This window comes from Oryzias latipes, chromosome 7 (assembly GCF_053564925.1).
Source record: "Oryzias latipes strain Hd-rR chromosome 7, Olatipes_Hd-rR_3.1".
Taxonomy (NCBI): domain Eukaryota; kingdom Metazoa; phylum Chordata; class Actinopteri; order Beloniformes; family Adrianichthyidae; genus Oryzias; species Oryzias latipes.
The window spans coordinates 10,742,876-10,760,819 of NC_136243.1; the positions used below are offsets into that span (position 1 = coordinate 10,742,876).

Genomic DNA, 17,944 nt, shown 5'->3' on the forward strand with positions numbered 1-17,944 from the left:
AAAGTGAGTCAATGTGGGAGGTCCACTTAAGGTCCTGTGAAATGTTGGACCCTAGGAGCCCGTGTGAGTCTGTTGAAGAGACGGTACCAGAGAGCACAGCACCGAGGCAGCTGTGCGTGACGCTATTATGGCGTTCCTCCATTATTGTCATAAACTGACCAATCAAATGTCTCAATGAAAGTACGCGGTCATGCTTTGAGAATTTAAAGCATTTGATTGACAGATTCTCCAGAGCCCACTTTTAAATGGTAGGGGTGTGGCCATCCAGCAAGGTCACTCGTGATTAGGGAGAGTGGTTGCCTTAGAAACATTAACTCAGACTGACTTTGACCAATCACTGCTGACATCTGGCTCAACATGGCAACGTCTATATTGCTGAAAAAATTGCGTCCGAAGTGACTTTTTCATTGGAGCTGGAGGTAAGTCATTTTCCATGGATGACACTCACTCCAGTTCTCTTCTACAGTCAACCCTGACCCTAACACTCAATGCAAAAATAGAATCTTCATTTTTCTATTTCAACAACAAGTTTGAGTTCCAATAAAAACACTTTAAATGCACAAATCAGAAAAGATCCCATTTTTTTCGGGGGTGTTTGCTTCATGGCTGTCCTTTTTATTCATGAAATGCCCAAAACTGAATGAAACACTAATGTCTTCTGTTTCATTCTTGAATGATTTCACAGAGTAAATCTGTCTGCAGTCCAAATTCATTACACCACTGCTCTGAAGGCCGCATGAGTCACCGGCACATATCTGCGCGGGCGGCTTGGATACACGCAGAGACGCCCACGTGCTGCTTTTTCAGTCATAGTGATGTCACAACCAAAGACTTCCTAAACACTAGGCCCATTCACCGAGACTTCCTCATGACACGGGACCGAGCACCAAACAAGCAGTCTCCATGGCAACGGCAGCCTTTGGCCATGCGAGTTCCTCTTCTTGTTGTTTTTTTTTTTGTAAAGGACACATTGGGTCATGTCTATCGTCCACAATCTCGCATGCTGTGGTCAGTGGCACCAGGCGCCCATAACTCCAGGCTTTTAGTAAGCTACAGGAATTATAAACACACCTTATCTCTCCTTTGAACTGCACATGTTGCTTCAAAGCATCATGGGAGTTTGGTGAGTCACACCCTTTCCATATTTAAGAGATACCAGAGAAAGTTGAAAAGCACTTGAAAGTTGCTTCTGTTGCACGTGTAGAAGCAGAAAAACTAGAAATGTAATGAGGAAACTGCATTTGCTAAAATACAAGAGGAAAAGAAAGTCGTTGTCACTAAATTAGTGTTTAAGGATTTTATATTATGCTTGGTCACCATTACAAAGTCCTTATTTTTACATATCTATAATCATTATAGAACAGGTATAGCAGAAAAGTAAGACATAGAATCAGTAAGCTCAGTTAGCTCAAACCAAAAAGTAGTTCACATTAAAAAAAAACTTATTCATTAAATAAAAATCTAAGCTACATTTATATTTTCTATTTTGGTTTTTCTGGCTTCATTTAAGTGGTCTTTACCTATGATTTTGGCGTCTTTTCTAGGACATATTTTCTGCAGACCAGCAAAATTTTATCAGAAATTCGTCTCCGAGTTGTGGGCAGACCGAATGGCGTGAAGAAACCCTCCCTTCTTGTTGCTGAGAGTTCTTTGTTTACTCACTTTTCTGTTAGCTTACAGCCCTCACACCCCAACCTAACATGACTGCTGCAACAAAATGGTGAGCAATATTGGAGTCACCCAGCCGTGCAGCTTTGAGCCAGATCCTTACTTTGGGCTTGCATTGTAAATCACGCAAACAAATCACTAAACAAGCAAACAAATAAAAGTCAAACAAATAAAAATCATATAATCATAAAAATAAAAATTATCCTGACGGAAACGTCTATAAGGTTGTGGATAGTGGACGAAATTTCATAAAAAGCCTCAGGTGTCCAGTTAAAAAAGAAAAGAAGAGAAGAAATGGGAAAACACAAGATACAGGTATGCAGGCAGTGTCCAAAATGAACCCTCGCTGGGTGGCAAATCGTTTGGCATGTAAAAAATTTAAGAACGCAATAAGTACATTTTTCGTATATAGTTAATAAAGTAGCATAAATAATATATTTTTGCTTTTCTGCTTGGATGTAGGTTTTGGGTTTTGGGGGGTGGGGCTTGGAAGGGGAGGGGGATATCCAGTGTTTTGGCCCGGGCATCAAACTAGCCAGGACCGCCTCTGTACGTTGCATTTTCATGAGGTCACCTTTAAGGTGGCTGTACAAGCCTCAAGGGAACAAGAAACACCTGTGCTCCCTTTAAAATCCACCCGCTACTGTCTAAGACCCTCTGGGGCCCTGGACACCCCCAAAAACCTGCAGCACCCTTACAGGTCAACTCTCTGTACGCGTGCACATGACTAAGGCTTTAACGGTCTGCATCAAAATAGTACAAGTCTTTTCTAAATTGTCTGGGTTGTTTTTTTTTCAAGTAAATGCATATTTTTGGAGAAGAAGAGCAGTCCATTGCTTTCATTCTATACATAGAAGATTTTACATGATGGAATTTATTTGATACATTGAGGAAAATTCAAAAAATTACATTTGTGTTTTGGATCATTTCAGCCCACTGGGTGTCCACCTAAGTCAATGTGGGCAAACACAGGTGGGGGCCACCATGGAAAAACCCATCTGGGGCCCACATTTTCCTGCCCACTTTTTAACCATCTGGGGCACACTTGGCCTTGCTTGCTTACTCTTTATTGGTGAAGCTAAAATATTATCAATTAAAAAAATAAAAAATAAATCTAAATGATCTGAAGTCAGGAAAATATTAGCTGCACCGGGTTGTCGCGCCGGTCACACAAATTGAAACAGTTAAAATATCTGGTGAAGAACTGGTGCTGTACCAACCAATCAGGAACTTTGACCTGTGATGTGTCGATGATGTGATCATTGAGTGGATTTCAAAACAAACATGGCGGAGAATCTGATTGTTCTCCCTCTCAACTTTAGAAAGAAAAGAAGAGAAGAAGAAAAACATTCAGAGACTAAAGGTTTGCAGGCCGTGTTCAAAATTAACACTCGCTTGGAGCCAAATGTGACGAAGTTTGTGGATTGGCGTGTTCAATTCTAGGAACCATTTGTCACAGATTTGTGGTTGTTAATGACCTAATTGGTGGATTTGGCCCATGCTCTTATGCCGTTCAGATGCAATGAATACAATCTGCTTTCTTTTTTTCATTCATTTTTTATGTGGTACATGATGGGAGATTGTGTCTGCTAGTGTCCATTGACTTCCTGTTCACAAAACCAACAGAAATGACAGGAATGAATTCATTTATAATTCAAATGTTGCTGATCTGAAGAAAAAAAAACACTGATGCATAGTAAATGTAAACTAACTTACAAACTATGTCTTAATTATATATTCAACTTTATAAGTTGCGTCCAGGGCACCAACCTAGCCTCCAACTATGAGACATCGTTGATTCGATGATGACGTTTGATTTGTGGCGTTTTGAGCTTTTTTTAAACGTTAATAAAAGTTTGCGATCAGTATGGAGAATATCCACCATCACTTCATGCCAAAGAATTTTAAGTTAAAATGAGGGACAAACATCATCATCCAATCAGCGATGTCCCATTGACCTTTTCCGGTTTCCGTAAAATCAAAACATTTCAGGAAAAGCAAAAATGAGGCTCATCAAAAGTCATAGTATAAGATTATCATTTATTGCTTCTTTAATGAATACAAAAATAGCATAATGATGAGGTTGAAAAGGCGGGGGGGGGGGGGGGGAAATCACACAGAAGCAAACATGTATAAAGAGAAAGTAAAAAAAACGATGTTAAAAATCTACTGGCAAAGGTTTACTATAAAAAAATAAATGAATATTGAACTAAATTATAAGAATCCTAACTTTATTCAAATCGCTTTGTCTTGTAAATAACAGAAGATATGATGAGATGTATTGAGAGTTCTACACAAAACTTTAATGATACATGAAAAATAAAAAAAAATATGTAAACTTTATTAACATTATGCATATTTACAAAAAAGGGGAAAGTATTTCATACAAATTACATTCAATAATTGCATTTGTGCTGAACTGGCTCAATCAAAGGATCAGAAAAGACCTTGAATATTATCACAAAGTTTAACATTTTCTTATAAACCTAGGAAAATATCATCTTTATTCATTCTTGCCTTTTTTATTGAGGTGTTTTTAGCTGTTTTCAGTCCCACTTTGTAATTAAGACACGTAAAATTCCACATTTGGTAAATTTGAATTTACTTAAGGACGGCAGATGCAACAAACGTTCGTCTTGCAAGCATGACAGCTTTGCATAGGCAGTTTGAAGTTGCAGGATTGTCATTGCAGAGCTCTTAAAACGCATTTCTCAACTGTGTAACAAAAATTTGTTGAGTATTCCTTCAGGAGTCATTTAGTATTCATCAATCTGAATTATGAAGATACATAAAACAGGTAAACATTCAAATTCTCTCATGAGTCAGACTTTTAAAAAAAACAAAAACACGTTTTTAAGTGACTTTAAATAGGATTGTGCACAAAAATCCACAATTATAAATCTTGAAAACGTTGGCACCTAGATGTGATTAAATATGGCTGCAAAACAGCACATGTTTCAAACAAATTAAACATATAAGTATGAACAATGCAGTCCCCCCCTTTGTTGAAACACTGCATAATGGGGGGGGGGATTGCAATATCAAAATTGTTTCATGCGTAAGGCAGTGTGCATTAGTCTCAAAATTGCTAATTGTAATTAAAAATGAATGTGTGTTCTTTGGTCAGTCTTTTCAGGTACAATACACACAAAAAATAGACTATACACCCTGTTTGAAGATCACAAAATATTAACATCATATTTGGGCTTCACTTATGGCATAAATGCATGCTGTTTGTGCAATGTACTACAAAGATTTCACTCAGTAATAAAAGGCAAAAGGGTGTAAGGTTACTATTCAAAGACTTTAATCAATGTTTATCATCAGGAGACACATTTTGAGCTTGAACCTTTAAAAAAAAAAGACAAGGCACTTCTGTGACAATTCTGGAACTAAAACCCTTTTTTTTAATATATATAAGTGAAGAAACAAATAAGTGAGGGTCTAGTCGCTGAGTGCATCTACCCGCTGAAAGGTCGTGGTCCACGCATGCTGTATGTCCGTGCAAGGTGCAGGATCGCCAATCTCCCCGCAGCTCTGAAGTCTATGTCTGCCCTCTGGCCTGGACGCCTGTCAGATCCTTTCTTATGATTTCATTCACTGAAACACAAGCAAATACAATGACTATCACAACACAGAAACATTTTAAGCTGACACAGTTTTATAAGCGCAAAAAAAAAAAAATAATCCCACAATCTATAAAGAGTAAAGCTCTATAGCTGTCTAATGGTTTTATGCATTCCTCTTATGATTGAGGAACTACTACTAACTCTTCCCTCTTGTGAAAGTCGTCTGATCAGGTTGGCTGCATGGTGCACGACAGATTGTAGAAAAAATGTGGAGCACGTCATCTCACCAGAAATACCACACAGTCTGGTTTTTTGTTGTTGTTTTTTTTCTCAGTGGGAGCAACTCTAAAAGCTGTTCTGCAGACTGGCATCCTCAGACGCTGATGTTTTTGCTTCAGCTGTTCTCAGGGAAGCTTCTTTGCGGCAGACGACTAACACGTCGGAAGGGTGCCAAAAAAGCTTTTTGGCTTCAGTCAAGGTTTTAGAAAAACATTGGCTAAATTTTGACCAAAAAATAAATAAACAAATAAATTAAAACCATGTGCCATTTGAGTATTATTATACATAAATATGCTTTGACAGCAAATTGTTGTTTAACGTATTTTTAAATTTGATTTTACATTTTTTTTCTGTTTGTGCTGAGTACCACCAATAAAATAAATAAAAAAGTAAACTTCTTTTCTGCATTCCTACCCAGTAGCAGAGAAGATAGCAATTGAGGGAGCAAATTACTTGCAAGCACATGATCATAAAAGAAATTAAATTTGAGCAGACAGTAAATTTAAAACCTATTTTTTTTCTTAGAAGTCCAATAAAATGTTAAAGGGTGGATTTTTTAAAGGGTGCTAACATTAAGATTTTAGCTTGCCCCCATTTTATATGCTAAGCTAATTGGTAGGCTAATGGCTAAAATATATAGGTGTCAAATGTTTTGCCAGAAAAAAAAAAGGTTTAGTTTTCCCTCTTTTATTGTCTGTCTGAAAGCATATCTTATAAACGTTTGTAGTATAGAAACTTAAAATGCTAAAACTACATTTTTTTTTTTACTTTAAACAGGTAAAGCAAATGAATCGCAAATATAAGCAGAAAAGAATCTAAAATTAGATCAGATGAAGTTGCATCTACCTCATGCAAGCATAAACTAGTCTATCCACGCTACATATTCATTCATATTCATATCCCTTTCAATGTGAAACACAAATTAGATCTGCACAGTAAAAATGACCCCATGTGGTCCACAGAATAAATTGTGTTTATAGCTGCTATTGTTCACAACTCACTAATATTAAAAATATGACCAGCTACAATGGTCACATAGAAAGACTGCTAATAAAACTGTCAAAGCCAGTTAGAGAATGATGAAATAATCTTTCAACAATTTCAACTGAAGTTGATTATAAAAGTGGCTAATATCAAATTATCTGAAATCATATTTGGCATTTCTTTGGCATTTCTTAATAAGTTATAATCTTGTTTTGAGCATAACAAACAATATTACACAGCTGATCCAAAGAGCTACATTTACACTTAGCTTTAAGAAAGTTCCACAAAACACAGACGTTTCTACAAGTTCACTTTAAAACCTTTTAAGATCCTTTTTAACATATTTTTTTTATTTTAATTCCCTCCTTTCTACAGCCATAGCTATCAAATGCCACTAATGTCTATTTTTTAACTGAATTGAACTCAAGACTATTTAGAACAAACATCAATGTCCATTTTACAGTCTATTTCACTGCCATAATGGCAAAAGGTCCAGCGAGCTATAAACATGTCCACTTCCACTTGTGTCAGCCAAGCAGAGAATTTATTTCCTCTAAGTAGGCCATATTAAATACACTGTTCGTGAGTCAACAGTTAATGTTTAAATGCCAAAATGTGTTTTTTGATGACTCCTCCACGTCTAATTTAGCAGCAGCTAGCTTTAGTTTCACTACAAATTGCTGGGTTGCAGCAGGTGGAAGAAAGTCCACCCACATTACTGTTTTTTAACTTGGAGTTTGTGCAAACAAAGTCAAGCTGTATGCAGCTTTGTAACTACCTAATTTGAGAGACTGCACATCAAATTTATTCCTTTTTATAATACTTTTTTCCTACAGACATTAATGATACGGTGTAATGAAGAAGCTCAGAAGCATTTTAAGAAGAAAAATAGAACATAAGGGGTCAGAAGACAGCAGAAGTGAGCAATGATATGGTTTCATCCGAAAGAGAATAGCAGATAAGACATTTGCTGTGAAAATCCACCTCAAGAAGAACAGAGAAGATCAGAAGGAACTCCAATGTGTCTTTGTAGATCCAGAGAAAGTCTACGTCATGATGCAGAAAGAGGAGCTGTGGTTCGGTTTGGCTCTAGCTGTGACACAGGAGTCAAGGTGGAGGTGGGACTGCACCAAGGGTCAGCTTTGAGTCCCTTTCCATCCTTCCATGATGATGGACAAACTTATAGATGTTGTTAGACAGGAATCTCTGTAGATCCTTATGTTTGCAGATGACATTGTGACCAATAGTGAGAGCAGGGAGCAGGTGGAGGAACATCTAGAGAGGAGGAGGTTTGCTCTGGTTAGGAGAGGAAAGAAGGTCCACTGCAGTGTTTGAATGAAAAGAACTCAACATAACGGTGAAGTTACAAGGAGCAGAAATGAATATGGTTGAAGACTTAGGATTCTTAAGGTCAACCGTCCAGAACAACAGAGATTGAGGGAAACAGGTGAAGAGGCGTGCAAGTGGTTGGAACGGGTGGAGGAAGGTTTCAGATGGGATGTGAGACTAAAAAAGTGTCATCAAGGATGAAAGGAAAGGTGTAGAAGACTGTGTTGAGAGCAGCCATGTTGTTGGTCAAGAGCAGGGGTGTCAAAACTTTTTCCAAAGAGAGCCAGATTTGGTGAAGTGGAAATGTAAATGTAAATACATCTAAATAAGTTTTTACCAAAATCCCTGTAAATTTGTCAAATTTTTCACACTGTATATAATCAGTTAGCTTGTCGCAGATGGCATGTCTCCTCTATTAGTGGTTCTTCATGGTGAACATGAAAATGTCATTTAGCCAACCCATTTAAGAAATCGTGAGCACAGTTCTTAGAAATTTTTTTCGTCAAGAGCCATTGGAAATTTAAATGTAGGCCGAATTTGGCCCACGGGCCGTACTTAGACGTATACATGCCTGGTTTAGAGACTCTGATGCAGAGACAGGAGGCAGAGCTGGAGGTAGCAGAGATGAAGATGTTGAGGTTCTCTTTGGTAGTAATGAGGATGGATAGGATCAGGAATGAAACCATCAGAGGAACAGATCATTTTAGATGTTTTGTTGAGAAAGGATTGCGACGGTTTCGGCATGTTGAGAATTGGGACAGCATTTGTGTTGGTAAAAGGATCCTGAGGTTGGAGCTACCAGGAAAGAGGCCTAGAGGAAGTCCAAAGTGGAGGTTTATGGATGTAGAGCAGTGTTTTTCAACCTTTCATTGAGCCACAGCAAACTTTAACCTTGACAAAAATCCAGCTGCACACAGTCATCCAAAAAAAAAAAAAAAAAAAGGAGAAAATCATAGTCTGCATTGATCTACAGCCCCTCTGCAATCTCACGTGCATTTTTGTGATAATTGTGCCAGAAAAAGCTGGAAAAGATGGAATAAAAGTTAAGTTAGAAGATTTAAAAACTGATGAGTGTTCGTTGTTGTTTCAAGACGTTAAGAGGGGAGACTCATTGTGCGCCGAGACACTGTCACTTTAACACATTGCATCATGGGAGATGTAGTGCGAACAGCCGCCGAACGGAGAAAGACTCTCCTCTCTGAGCTTCATTGTTTTGTTCACTTGTTCCACGGTCTGACACCGAATTCTGTGGAAAGCTGCACCGCTAAAGACGAGCTTTAGCTGGTATTATTGTTGGACCTGAGAGACTTCATGAGCCGAGTCGGAACAAGGAAGTGAATACTTTAATCACTTCTGATTGGTCAGACTGATGACGTATGATTAAGCCTCCAAGAATGATTGGTGGAGACAGTTAAAGGAGCGGGACTTTTCAGAAAACGGCTTTAGTTGCAGCTAAATCGCAGTACCGTCATTCTTATCAAAATGTCTTTAATAGAATCAAATAAAAACAAAGAAAAAAGTCTTTTACAATCTTTCATATTCCCAACTACTCAAGCGTTTTATCAGGGCCTGTTTGGATGAACAAAGCTGATATCCTGGAGATGGAAAATGTTTTTAGATCATTTAATGAGGGCAATTTCCCACGGCACACTGGTTGAAAAACACTGATGTAGAGAAGGGTGACATGAGGGTGGATGGAATGAGTAAAAAGGATACAAAACATAAGGTTAGATGGAGGATGATTTGCTGTAGCAAACAGCTGAAAGACAAAGACCATACACACTAGGTTGTTGATACTTATTGGTGTGTCAGGGAAATATGGCTGAGATCGCTCTTGGGAAACAAACTGACAGAAAAGTTTGAAGTCAAAAGCTCCATCATAACTGATGTCTGTTATATATGGGTATTCCCACGCAGCATATTTGGAATTTAAAGACCAAATTAAAACAATGTACTGAAAGCATTTTAGCATTAATAAGCATTTTTCTTCCCCCAGACTCATCTCAAACCCCTCTGCTTCTCCATCTGATCACTTGCAGATGTGAAACAGCAGCTGAACACTGAGCACATTTTCTAACCAAAGCAGAGTCTGAGGGTTCCAAAAATGGCTGGAAACGGCCGGCCTGGATCCTCCGCTGTCGTCACAATCTCAGCGCCGCTGTTTGCTTTAGCGTGCAGTGGAATTCCGTCCGACACCCAATGCCTTAAAGAAACTTTCATCTCCACAGCTGGGCCACAGGATTTTTCCTGAGCATAAAGCCAGCTCAGAGGAGCAGCAGCAGCGCCGCAGAGGGGCAGCACACAGTGCGGCTTTGCTGATGCGAGTGAAGGGTTGGCACAGGTCTTTGAGGCAGGAACAGGGAACACTGTTCTGTTCAATAAGTCAACGTCTGGCTCCTGAGTCCTGAACCAATGAGGTGTGTACTGTTTACCAACCCATGGTGCGAGCGGAGAAACCCTGCGTGCAGCAGCTGAGTCAGGCGCTGTCCACTTTGAAGGTATGTATTAAGTTCATGCAATTTGCCTGTTTTTAACGCAGTCCATTTGAAATGTTTGAGACTGTGTAATCATAAAAGGAAAAAAGTAAATAAACTAGTCATTAAAAAATTACAAGCCAAAATAAAAAAGATACGCCTTGTTATTTTTAAATACTAAATAAAAATTGGTCAAATAAACACTCAACATTGAAAAGTAAAACGAAAATATTAATAAACAATTTCTAAAGAACATATTTATAGAACTGTTGTCTTTTTTCTACTTGACTGAATGATTCACACCCAGTAAATGACAAAATAAAAATAACTGTTTACGGTTTTCTCTTATAATGTCATACTGGAGATGCATTAATGTCTTGAGTACTTCTTGAAATTTAGGCTTCAGTTTGCTAACTTCTCACATAAATGTAACACAATAGTGACAAAATAAACTCAAGTTTTAGCATAGTGTAAAGCAAACATTTACCGTTTGTTCATTTGTTTATTAAGGGTTGATAAATAGTCTTTATCAATGTAAATACTATTCTTCCTGGGGTCCATTAACTGGTTGAAGTGTTAAAGCCTGTTGCTAAGCTCACACCGTCCTCAGCAACGTGCGTTCAAGCGATCGCTTACGATGAAAAGTCTATGTAAACGCACGTATATGAGCGTTTCAGGACACTGGCGTTTAAAACTGGTGTTCAAACATTGCTACGCAAGTTTTTAAGTTGGCTTTCAGGCTCTACGTACAAAATGAGGACAAAAGCGCACTGAAAATTAAACCAGTTGAACTTTGACCAATCAGGGACTCAGATTTGGTAGTGAAGTGTGGATAGCATCCTTTTCAATTCATGTGAGTGCCTGCCATTGAAAATTGACAATGGAGGAGAAATAATATATATATAATATACATATTTAATGTATATATAATAATATGACACCAAATAGGTCAGTGACAAAAAAGCCTGAATTTGTGATATTAGCACCGCTTTAACATTTCGCACTAAGCCTTGTCCAACTGTGACTACATGCTCTAGTATGAGGTAGCGACAGTCCAGGGTGAACGGCATATGATGAAACGTGTGTCACATGCCCGGTGTGAACATAGCACGAGTCCCAGCTGCCCTTATGGATAGATACAGGCGGAAAATGGGCACATTTGTATGAGGCACACAAATACTAGCAAGGTTGCAGACCGCTCTGTGAGCCCATGGAGCAAAAATGTTCGTGCACATTTTTTTCCACGAGCATGCTGCAAGCAACACGTTCTAGCAAATACTTGTACAGCATGTAAGGTTAAAGGAAGGAGGAAGTTGGTTAGACGCAGGTACAGAATTTTCATTTTTTTTTCAACTCTCCAAAGCCTGCGGACTGCACAAAGAGCCGTTAGTGCTGTTCACGTGATGAGTTGCGTTTCATTGCGGGTTCCTTGCGTACAGCCTAACTGTTGGAAATGAGGAAATTAGGCAATCACAGCATAATTTGAGGGGGCGTCCCACAGACACTGACCTTACTAACAACAAGAGAGTGGTATGACAGCATCCCCTGTACGTCATAACCTACTTCATGATACACTAACTGCACACACAACAATCCTACATTCCGTTTTTAAGAACTCCCCTTACGGTGGGCGTACGAGCCTCAAGGGAATGTGCAAAACACACCTTTGCTCCCCTTAAGGTGTGGCCCATCCTGTGTATGATCCTCTATGTGCCTGGAAAACCCCAAAACCCGTAGCCCCATGTACAGTTCGACCCCCATATAGGTGCATGTGACTAAGGCTGAACTCTCTTATTGTCGCAGCTTGTAACTTCCTTTGTTAAACTAAGGGCTCAGACGAAAATGGAAGCTGTGTCGTGTTTCTTACAGTAATGACACACACACAAAAAATAGCACTAACGTTAATTCCAAGTCAGGTCCCAATGTATTCATCTAATGTGTATCAATTCTTCTTTTCTAGCATGAAGTTACATTGAGCAGACATTCACTTCCTCCATTCAACGGCTGCATCTTTTTACAGCATATTTTCCTTTGTTTACACAGTCATTTTGTTTGTAGTGGGTCTCCTCTCAGTGTTGGGTGTTGTTAGGGTATATGGGGGTTTTAGCATTCACTGTGTCCTCGTGTGTTCTCAACAAAGCCTCTCAAAGAAGATAGGAGTGAGTTAAGACTAATGTGCGTCCAACCGGGCCACTGTTGTGTGCTTTATCTGCACTGATCTCAGCCACTGTACCGATTTCACCTGCTCCACTGCCTCCAGGCTTTATTCCTATTCCACACTCACTAAACCTGTACCTCACAGGTGTTTCAGACCATGCCAGTTCTCCTTTCTTAATGTTATTTTTCTAAACTGTGATTTGCTGGGAGCTGACACAGCCATCATTGAAGAAAAAGTAGGTTAGGGAAATCTCCAATTAAACATGTGTGGTAGATAATCCCTAAAAGATTTGGGTTGAAAAATGAAACACTTGGTTCTTATTTAGCTCTTGCAACTTGAAGGCAACACTATTCTGGTTCCAAGGAGATGTGACAGTTTTTAACCACAAAACCATGCTGATACCAGGATGTGGCATCTGTGTGTTATCAAAAAATGACTGCACGGTGACATGCCAGTCAATGACTAATGTTGACATTCTCACTTAAATGAAAAATACCTTTGATGACCACGTCATGACTGATTTGTGGTCAAAATCAGTCTTTATAACCTTTTTGTCAAACGAGGAGGGATTTTTCTACCTTTGCTAATCTTCTTAATCCCAAAAACTAATTTGAATCGTGGAAAGTCCCTCCAATTCATTAGGCAACAATGAAGTGAGTGGGAGAGGCATCATCTGTTGAAGTGATAAGCTGATCCAGCTGCTACTTTTCTTGCATACCAGGTGGGGATTTCGCAAGTCACTAAGTATCTTTCTGAAGATAATTCATTTGTATTTTTGCGTACAGATGAAACCGTTTTGGGTCTTGAAGAATTTGAATTTTAGGGCAGGTGTTTGTGTTATTTGTGCATACCTAAAGAAGTGAGATTGATACAGAAGTAGTCTGCAAGAACGGTGGTCCATTCTATCTTTTCTGAAGGTGGGTGGATCAAAAGAAGCCCCAGATTTTACGGTTTCTCAAGCTCCTTCTTAACTCACCAAATCTCAGGGCAGCTGCTGTTGACTGTGGAAGGAAGCTCTTCTGCTCCGTCCAAAAAACACAAATTCCACTGCTAACTTTCTCATTTCATTTTTTCCATCGAAATAAAACCACAGCTCCTTCCCTTTTCCTGCAAACTCCCGTCCCACCTCCCTGCTATCTTACACAAACCAGGCTGCTTTTCTGTAGAGCAGCAGTAGAAAAGAGGACTTTCTTGTGCCAGATTGGCAGGAACCCCCAATCGGAAAATAAAGCGAATACTCTGGTGGGCTCTCCTGCAGAATCGAAGGGCAGAAGGCCAAGGAGAAATCCCGGCCAACTATAACAAACAAAGAGGCTTTCCCCAGTTCTCCCAGGCAGCACATTCCCCTGTTTGACAATGGTTGCCATGGAAGATGTTTTTTACCTCATAATAGTGTCAACATGTCCCGGCAGTTGACAAAGTGACACTTTTTCTTCCGTCCAGCTTGCTCTGTACCACATTTCCTGACACATTCTGCAGCTCTCAGAAGGATTGTGGTCTTTTCACCTCACCTGGCTCATAAATCCTAAAGGCTGGGTAATTTTTGCTCCCTGACAGATCCTGCCCCTTTCTCAAAAAAGATCAAACAGTTTGGAGAACCTCTGACCCCTAAATAAAGGACGCGCTCAACGTCCTGCCTGCTGCCGACATTAATTCTGTCAAAGGGTAATGGAGTTGACAAGCACAAGTATAAACAGGTGACTCACAACCCCTGTTATTTCCATCTCGGGTGGAACATGTCTGCATCTCTTTGCGTGGATTGTTTTTACAGTTCACTTGGCTTTGTTGGGAGGATCCTATGCTACACGGCTGGGGAGGGATACGCAAAAAGGAGGTGAAGCAGAAACTGTAAATATCCTTGAATTGTTCAGAGGAGATCTCCAATCTCTGCTGAAGGATTCCATCATTCACCTCTTTCATGCAAAGAAAATCCATCACTCCAAACATTTATTCCACCCCTCACAGAGCTCGCTCAAAGTTGAAAAGCAGTCGGTAGTAAAGGTAAGAACTTACACTCACCGTCATCTAGGTAAGCCTGGTCCAAGTTCTCCTCTTTGACCGTCACCGGTCTCTGTCCGTCTCTTGGGGACTCCATCCCTGCGTTGGCTTGGCTCTTCTGCTGCTGAATCACTGTTTGACATTGCTGTGGGTGGGCCAGCGGTGCCTGGGCCTCGGGGTGTGTTGATGGTTGGTTGGCTACCGCGGCCTGCGGGGGAAAGGTGTCGCAGTAAATGACCTGCTGGCTGTCTGGAGGAGGAGGAGGAGGAGGGAGAGTCTCAGCATCTCCTGGCCGAACCATGTGGTGGTTGGTCGGGGAGAACTGGATGATAGAGGGGTGCTGGCCTGTACTGAGGGGCCCGACAGGCTGAACCGGTGAGCCTGTGTGGACCAGGACAGAGCGGTGGGCGTCAGGTCCACCACCCCCGGTTTGCCAAATGCCAGGATTCCCACTCAGACTTTTTCCACCACGAGAGTAGACAATAGCTGGACTTTGCTGCCGGAAAAGTGCATCTTGGTTTGGGAGGCTAGAACTTAGACGCTGGCAGGATGCCATGCTAGGAACCAGGCCGTTGTCTGGATGGAGGACCCCGCGAGTGTTATGGTAGTATGACTGAGGAGATAACCCCAAGATATGGGGCATTGCGAAGGCCATGTGGTCGGCCTCGTACTCATCTATTGGCTCCGTCTTAATGGATGGACCTGAAAAATAAACCCAACAAAACCAACGGAATGTAAAGACATTCAAATTCCAAAAAGCCTCAGGAGAACACCAGAGTCTGAGTGGAGTTCTTACACGCCAGTGGGGTGTAGGTGAAATGCTGAGGCTGGCTGCGCTTTCGCTTGCCGTTAATGACGTAGAAGTTCACTTTGACAAAATGGCAGACAGAAGTGTCCCGGTAAGTGGGCACCTCTACAAACAGCATGCTCTGCAAGACATCGATGAACTGAGCATCAAAACAGCATACGTGGTAAAGTAACTGTACAAGTCTTAAAGACGTGAAACACCTACAGGTTGGCTTTTATCTTTGTCTATGGTTGCTTCCATTTCCCAGATCTGCTGGCCATCTGAAAAGGGAAGAAATTGGACATTTTAACTAATACATTGGTATGAAGTCCAAAAAGCCTTTCACTGTATTCGTAATTAAAAAGACGACAGTGATGATGTTTGTTTGTTTTTCTTTCATTTTTGTAGCCAGTACTGAAAAATGTTGAGATGCCAGGGTTCAAAAGCCAGAATTAATTCTATGGAACCATGATCAACCATTTTCTGTTTGTAGCAGCTGGTGCCACAGTGTCAGATAGGCAGACACACTCCACTCATTCCTTTCACAAAGAGAAAATCTCTAAACATCACGTTAACACTTTGCAGCATTCACTTGTGTCTAAGTCAGAACTGCCCTTAGGGGTGGATACGGGCTGTCTGCAGGTGAAAAATGGGCAAACCTGTGGGTGGCCCATTCCAAATATCTAGATTGTAGACTGCACGGTGAGCCTGTGTAGCAAAAATGTTTGTGCACATATTTTGCTATGGGCGTGCTGTAGGCAAAAGGTCATGGCACTTATAACACATATAAAACACACAAGTGTACGTAGGGTTAAGTAGGTTAACCCAACAGAGGGCCCATTAGTGCTGTTCCCATGATAAGTGTGTGCCCCTTGTGTGCCCTGTACAAGTTTGCCCATTTTTTGCCGCCAGACAACCCATATCTAGCTGTAAGGGCAGTTGTGACTAATGCTTTATCAATGACTAGGGTGTGGTGTAAGGACACTGTACGACAGCATCACCCATGTGTTGTGAGTTCGTGAACTCAGACAGTTACCACACACACAACAATGGTGCGTTACATTTTCAACAAGCCTCAAGGGAACTGCAACATACCTGCGCTACCCTTATGCCCTTGAACCAGACGCTCCTCTCTACAGCCCTTCACGGGACCGGACAACCCAAAAACACTCAGCACCAGTACGGCTGTATCCAACTATACCACTGGTGGGCAAACAACAACCTGGGGGCCATATGTTAAACTATGAAATCTGGCCTACCAAACTGGAAAAAATGACATTGATAATCCTTATTAATGTTTTATTTTACCTGTTATTCTAGTGTCTCTCCATAGATGGTACACTACAGATACATTGACCTTTGTTTAGATACATTTATTTTCCATTCATGCAGTCTTGGAAGATGTTTTGTTTTTTCCTGTGTGTTTTCTGAGTGGTACAGACCTTTTTCAGATCATTCAAACATCACATGAACACAGCATTTATCCAAGTTTGCAATCTACCCATCAACCCTTTGTTGCATTATGCTCAAAAATGGAAACAAAAGCTAGAAATTTTGCAATAAAACTAAAAGATGTTCTGTGTTAAAATATATATTCATTTCCAATCAAAATCAAAGCATTTCTTCATCCAGATTGTATGCTATTTCTTTCTGTAATGAGACGGATCATAAAAATACTGCTCCTGATCCCGCCCTTCTGTCAAATTTTGGAACCCGTTGCGGTCCACAGGTCAACAAGTTTGCCCGATCCTGGACTACATATTTAGGAAGTATAAAATGATGGAAAACTAGGACTTGGGTCTGTGATGCCACAACATCCAGGAAGTTTAAACCATCACAGATCGAGACAATTTCATGTAAAACAGTGCCCTTAGACTGGCGACCTGTCCAGCGTGTACCCCGCCTTCACCCAAACAGTAGCCGGGACATGCTCCGGCAACCACATGACCCCAAAAGGGATATGGCGAATAAAGACCATGGGTGGATAATGCAATACAAGTGAAAATTCTGATTCGTCTCAAGTTTTCTTCCGTTCAATTATAATATTTTAATGTAAAGCTCACTGCATAGACCTGTAGGTTTAACTCCACATATTAATACAGACCCGCGACTGTGGAAGACATGTGTCTGCTGCTGAATTCAGCGCTGACAGATCGTTAATGTCAGCTACAAGGTGATGACAACTGCAGCCGTCGGCGCCGCTCCATGTGGTGCACATCGCACTTCATCAGATCCCATTTTAAGCTGTCACTTAAGGCGCATGTGGCTCTGAACTGCACATGTCCAAACATCCAGGACATGTGCAGCCGGCGAGCGGCGCGATCGCCGCCTTCGGTGGGAAAGCCTTTGTCAAGATTGCAAATGAAAAACATATGGTTGAAATGAGTCAGCAGGAGGAAGGGGGATTCTACGCACCCTGCCAATTTCTTTTTTTTTTGCTTTCTTGATTGCGTTTTTATGATTTACACTTTCCACTTCTCCTAAAAAATGTGACGACTGCTGCTTTCTTGGCATTCGGAGCTGTTGTTGTAATTCTTCTCTAAGGGATACCCCTAATGAGCTTTCCTTCCAGAGAAGAGGCGGAGAAGAGCGGAGCAGCGCCAGCCTTTCACAGCCGTCTCGCATTCAGAGGATTTCAGGGTGACGATAGTCTACGACGTCATGATGCGGACTCACGTTCCAAAACAAAAACAATCCC

General features: G+C 40.7%; 1 protein-coding gene across 5 annotated transcripts in view; it reads right to left on the bottom strand.

Moving 5' to 3' along the window:
- Positions 1–3,691: 3,691 nt before the first annotated feature.
- nfatc2a (nuclear factor of activated T cells 2a) overlaps positions 3,692–17,944 on the bottom strand; it is a 40,492-nt gene continuing 26,239 nt past the window's right edge. For 3 of the 5 annotated variants that reach the window (XM_078950210.1, XM_020704897.3, XM_011477597.4), the window contains 4 exons: positions 15,472–15,527; positions 15,256–15,388; positions 14,475–15,161; positions 3,692–5,268 (listed from right to left, as the gene is read on the bottom strand). In XM_078950210.1, the coding sequence (XP_078806336.1) occupies positions 5,213–5,268; positions 14,475–15,161; positions 15,256–15,388; positions 15,472–15,527 (932 nt within the window). In that variant the 3' untranslated portion in view covers positions 3,692–5,212. The remainder of the gene's footprint in view (positions 5,269–14,474; positions 15,162–15,255; positions 15,389–15,471; positions 15,528–17,944) is intronic. The other 2 variants (XM_078950211.1, XM_004071026.5) reach the window with 1 other exon arrangement.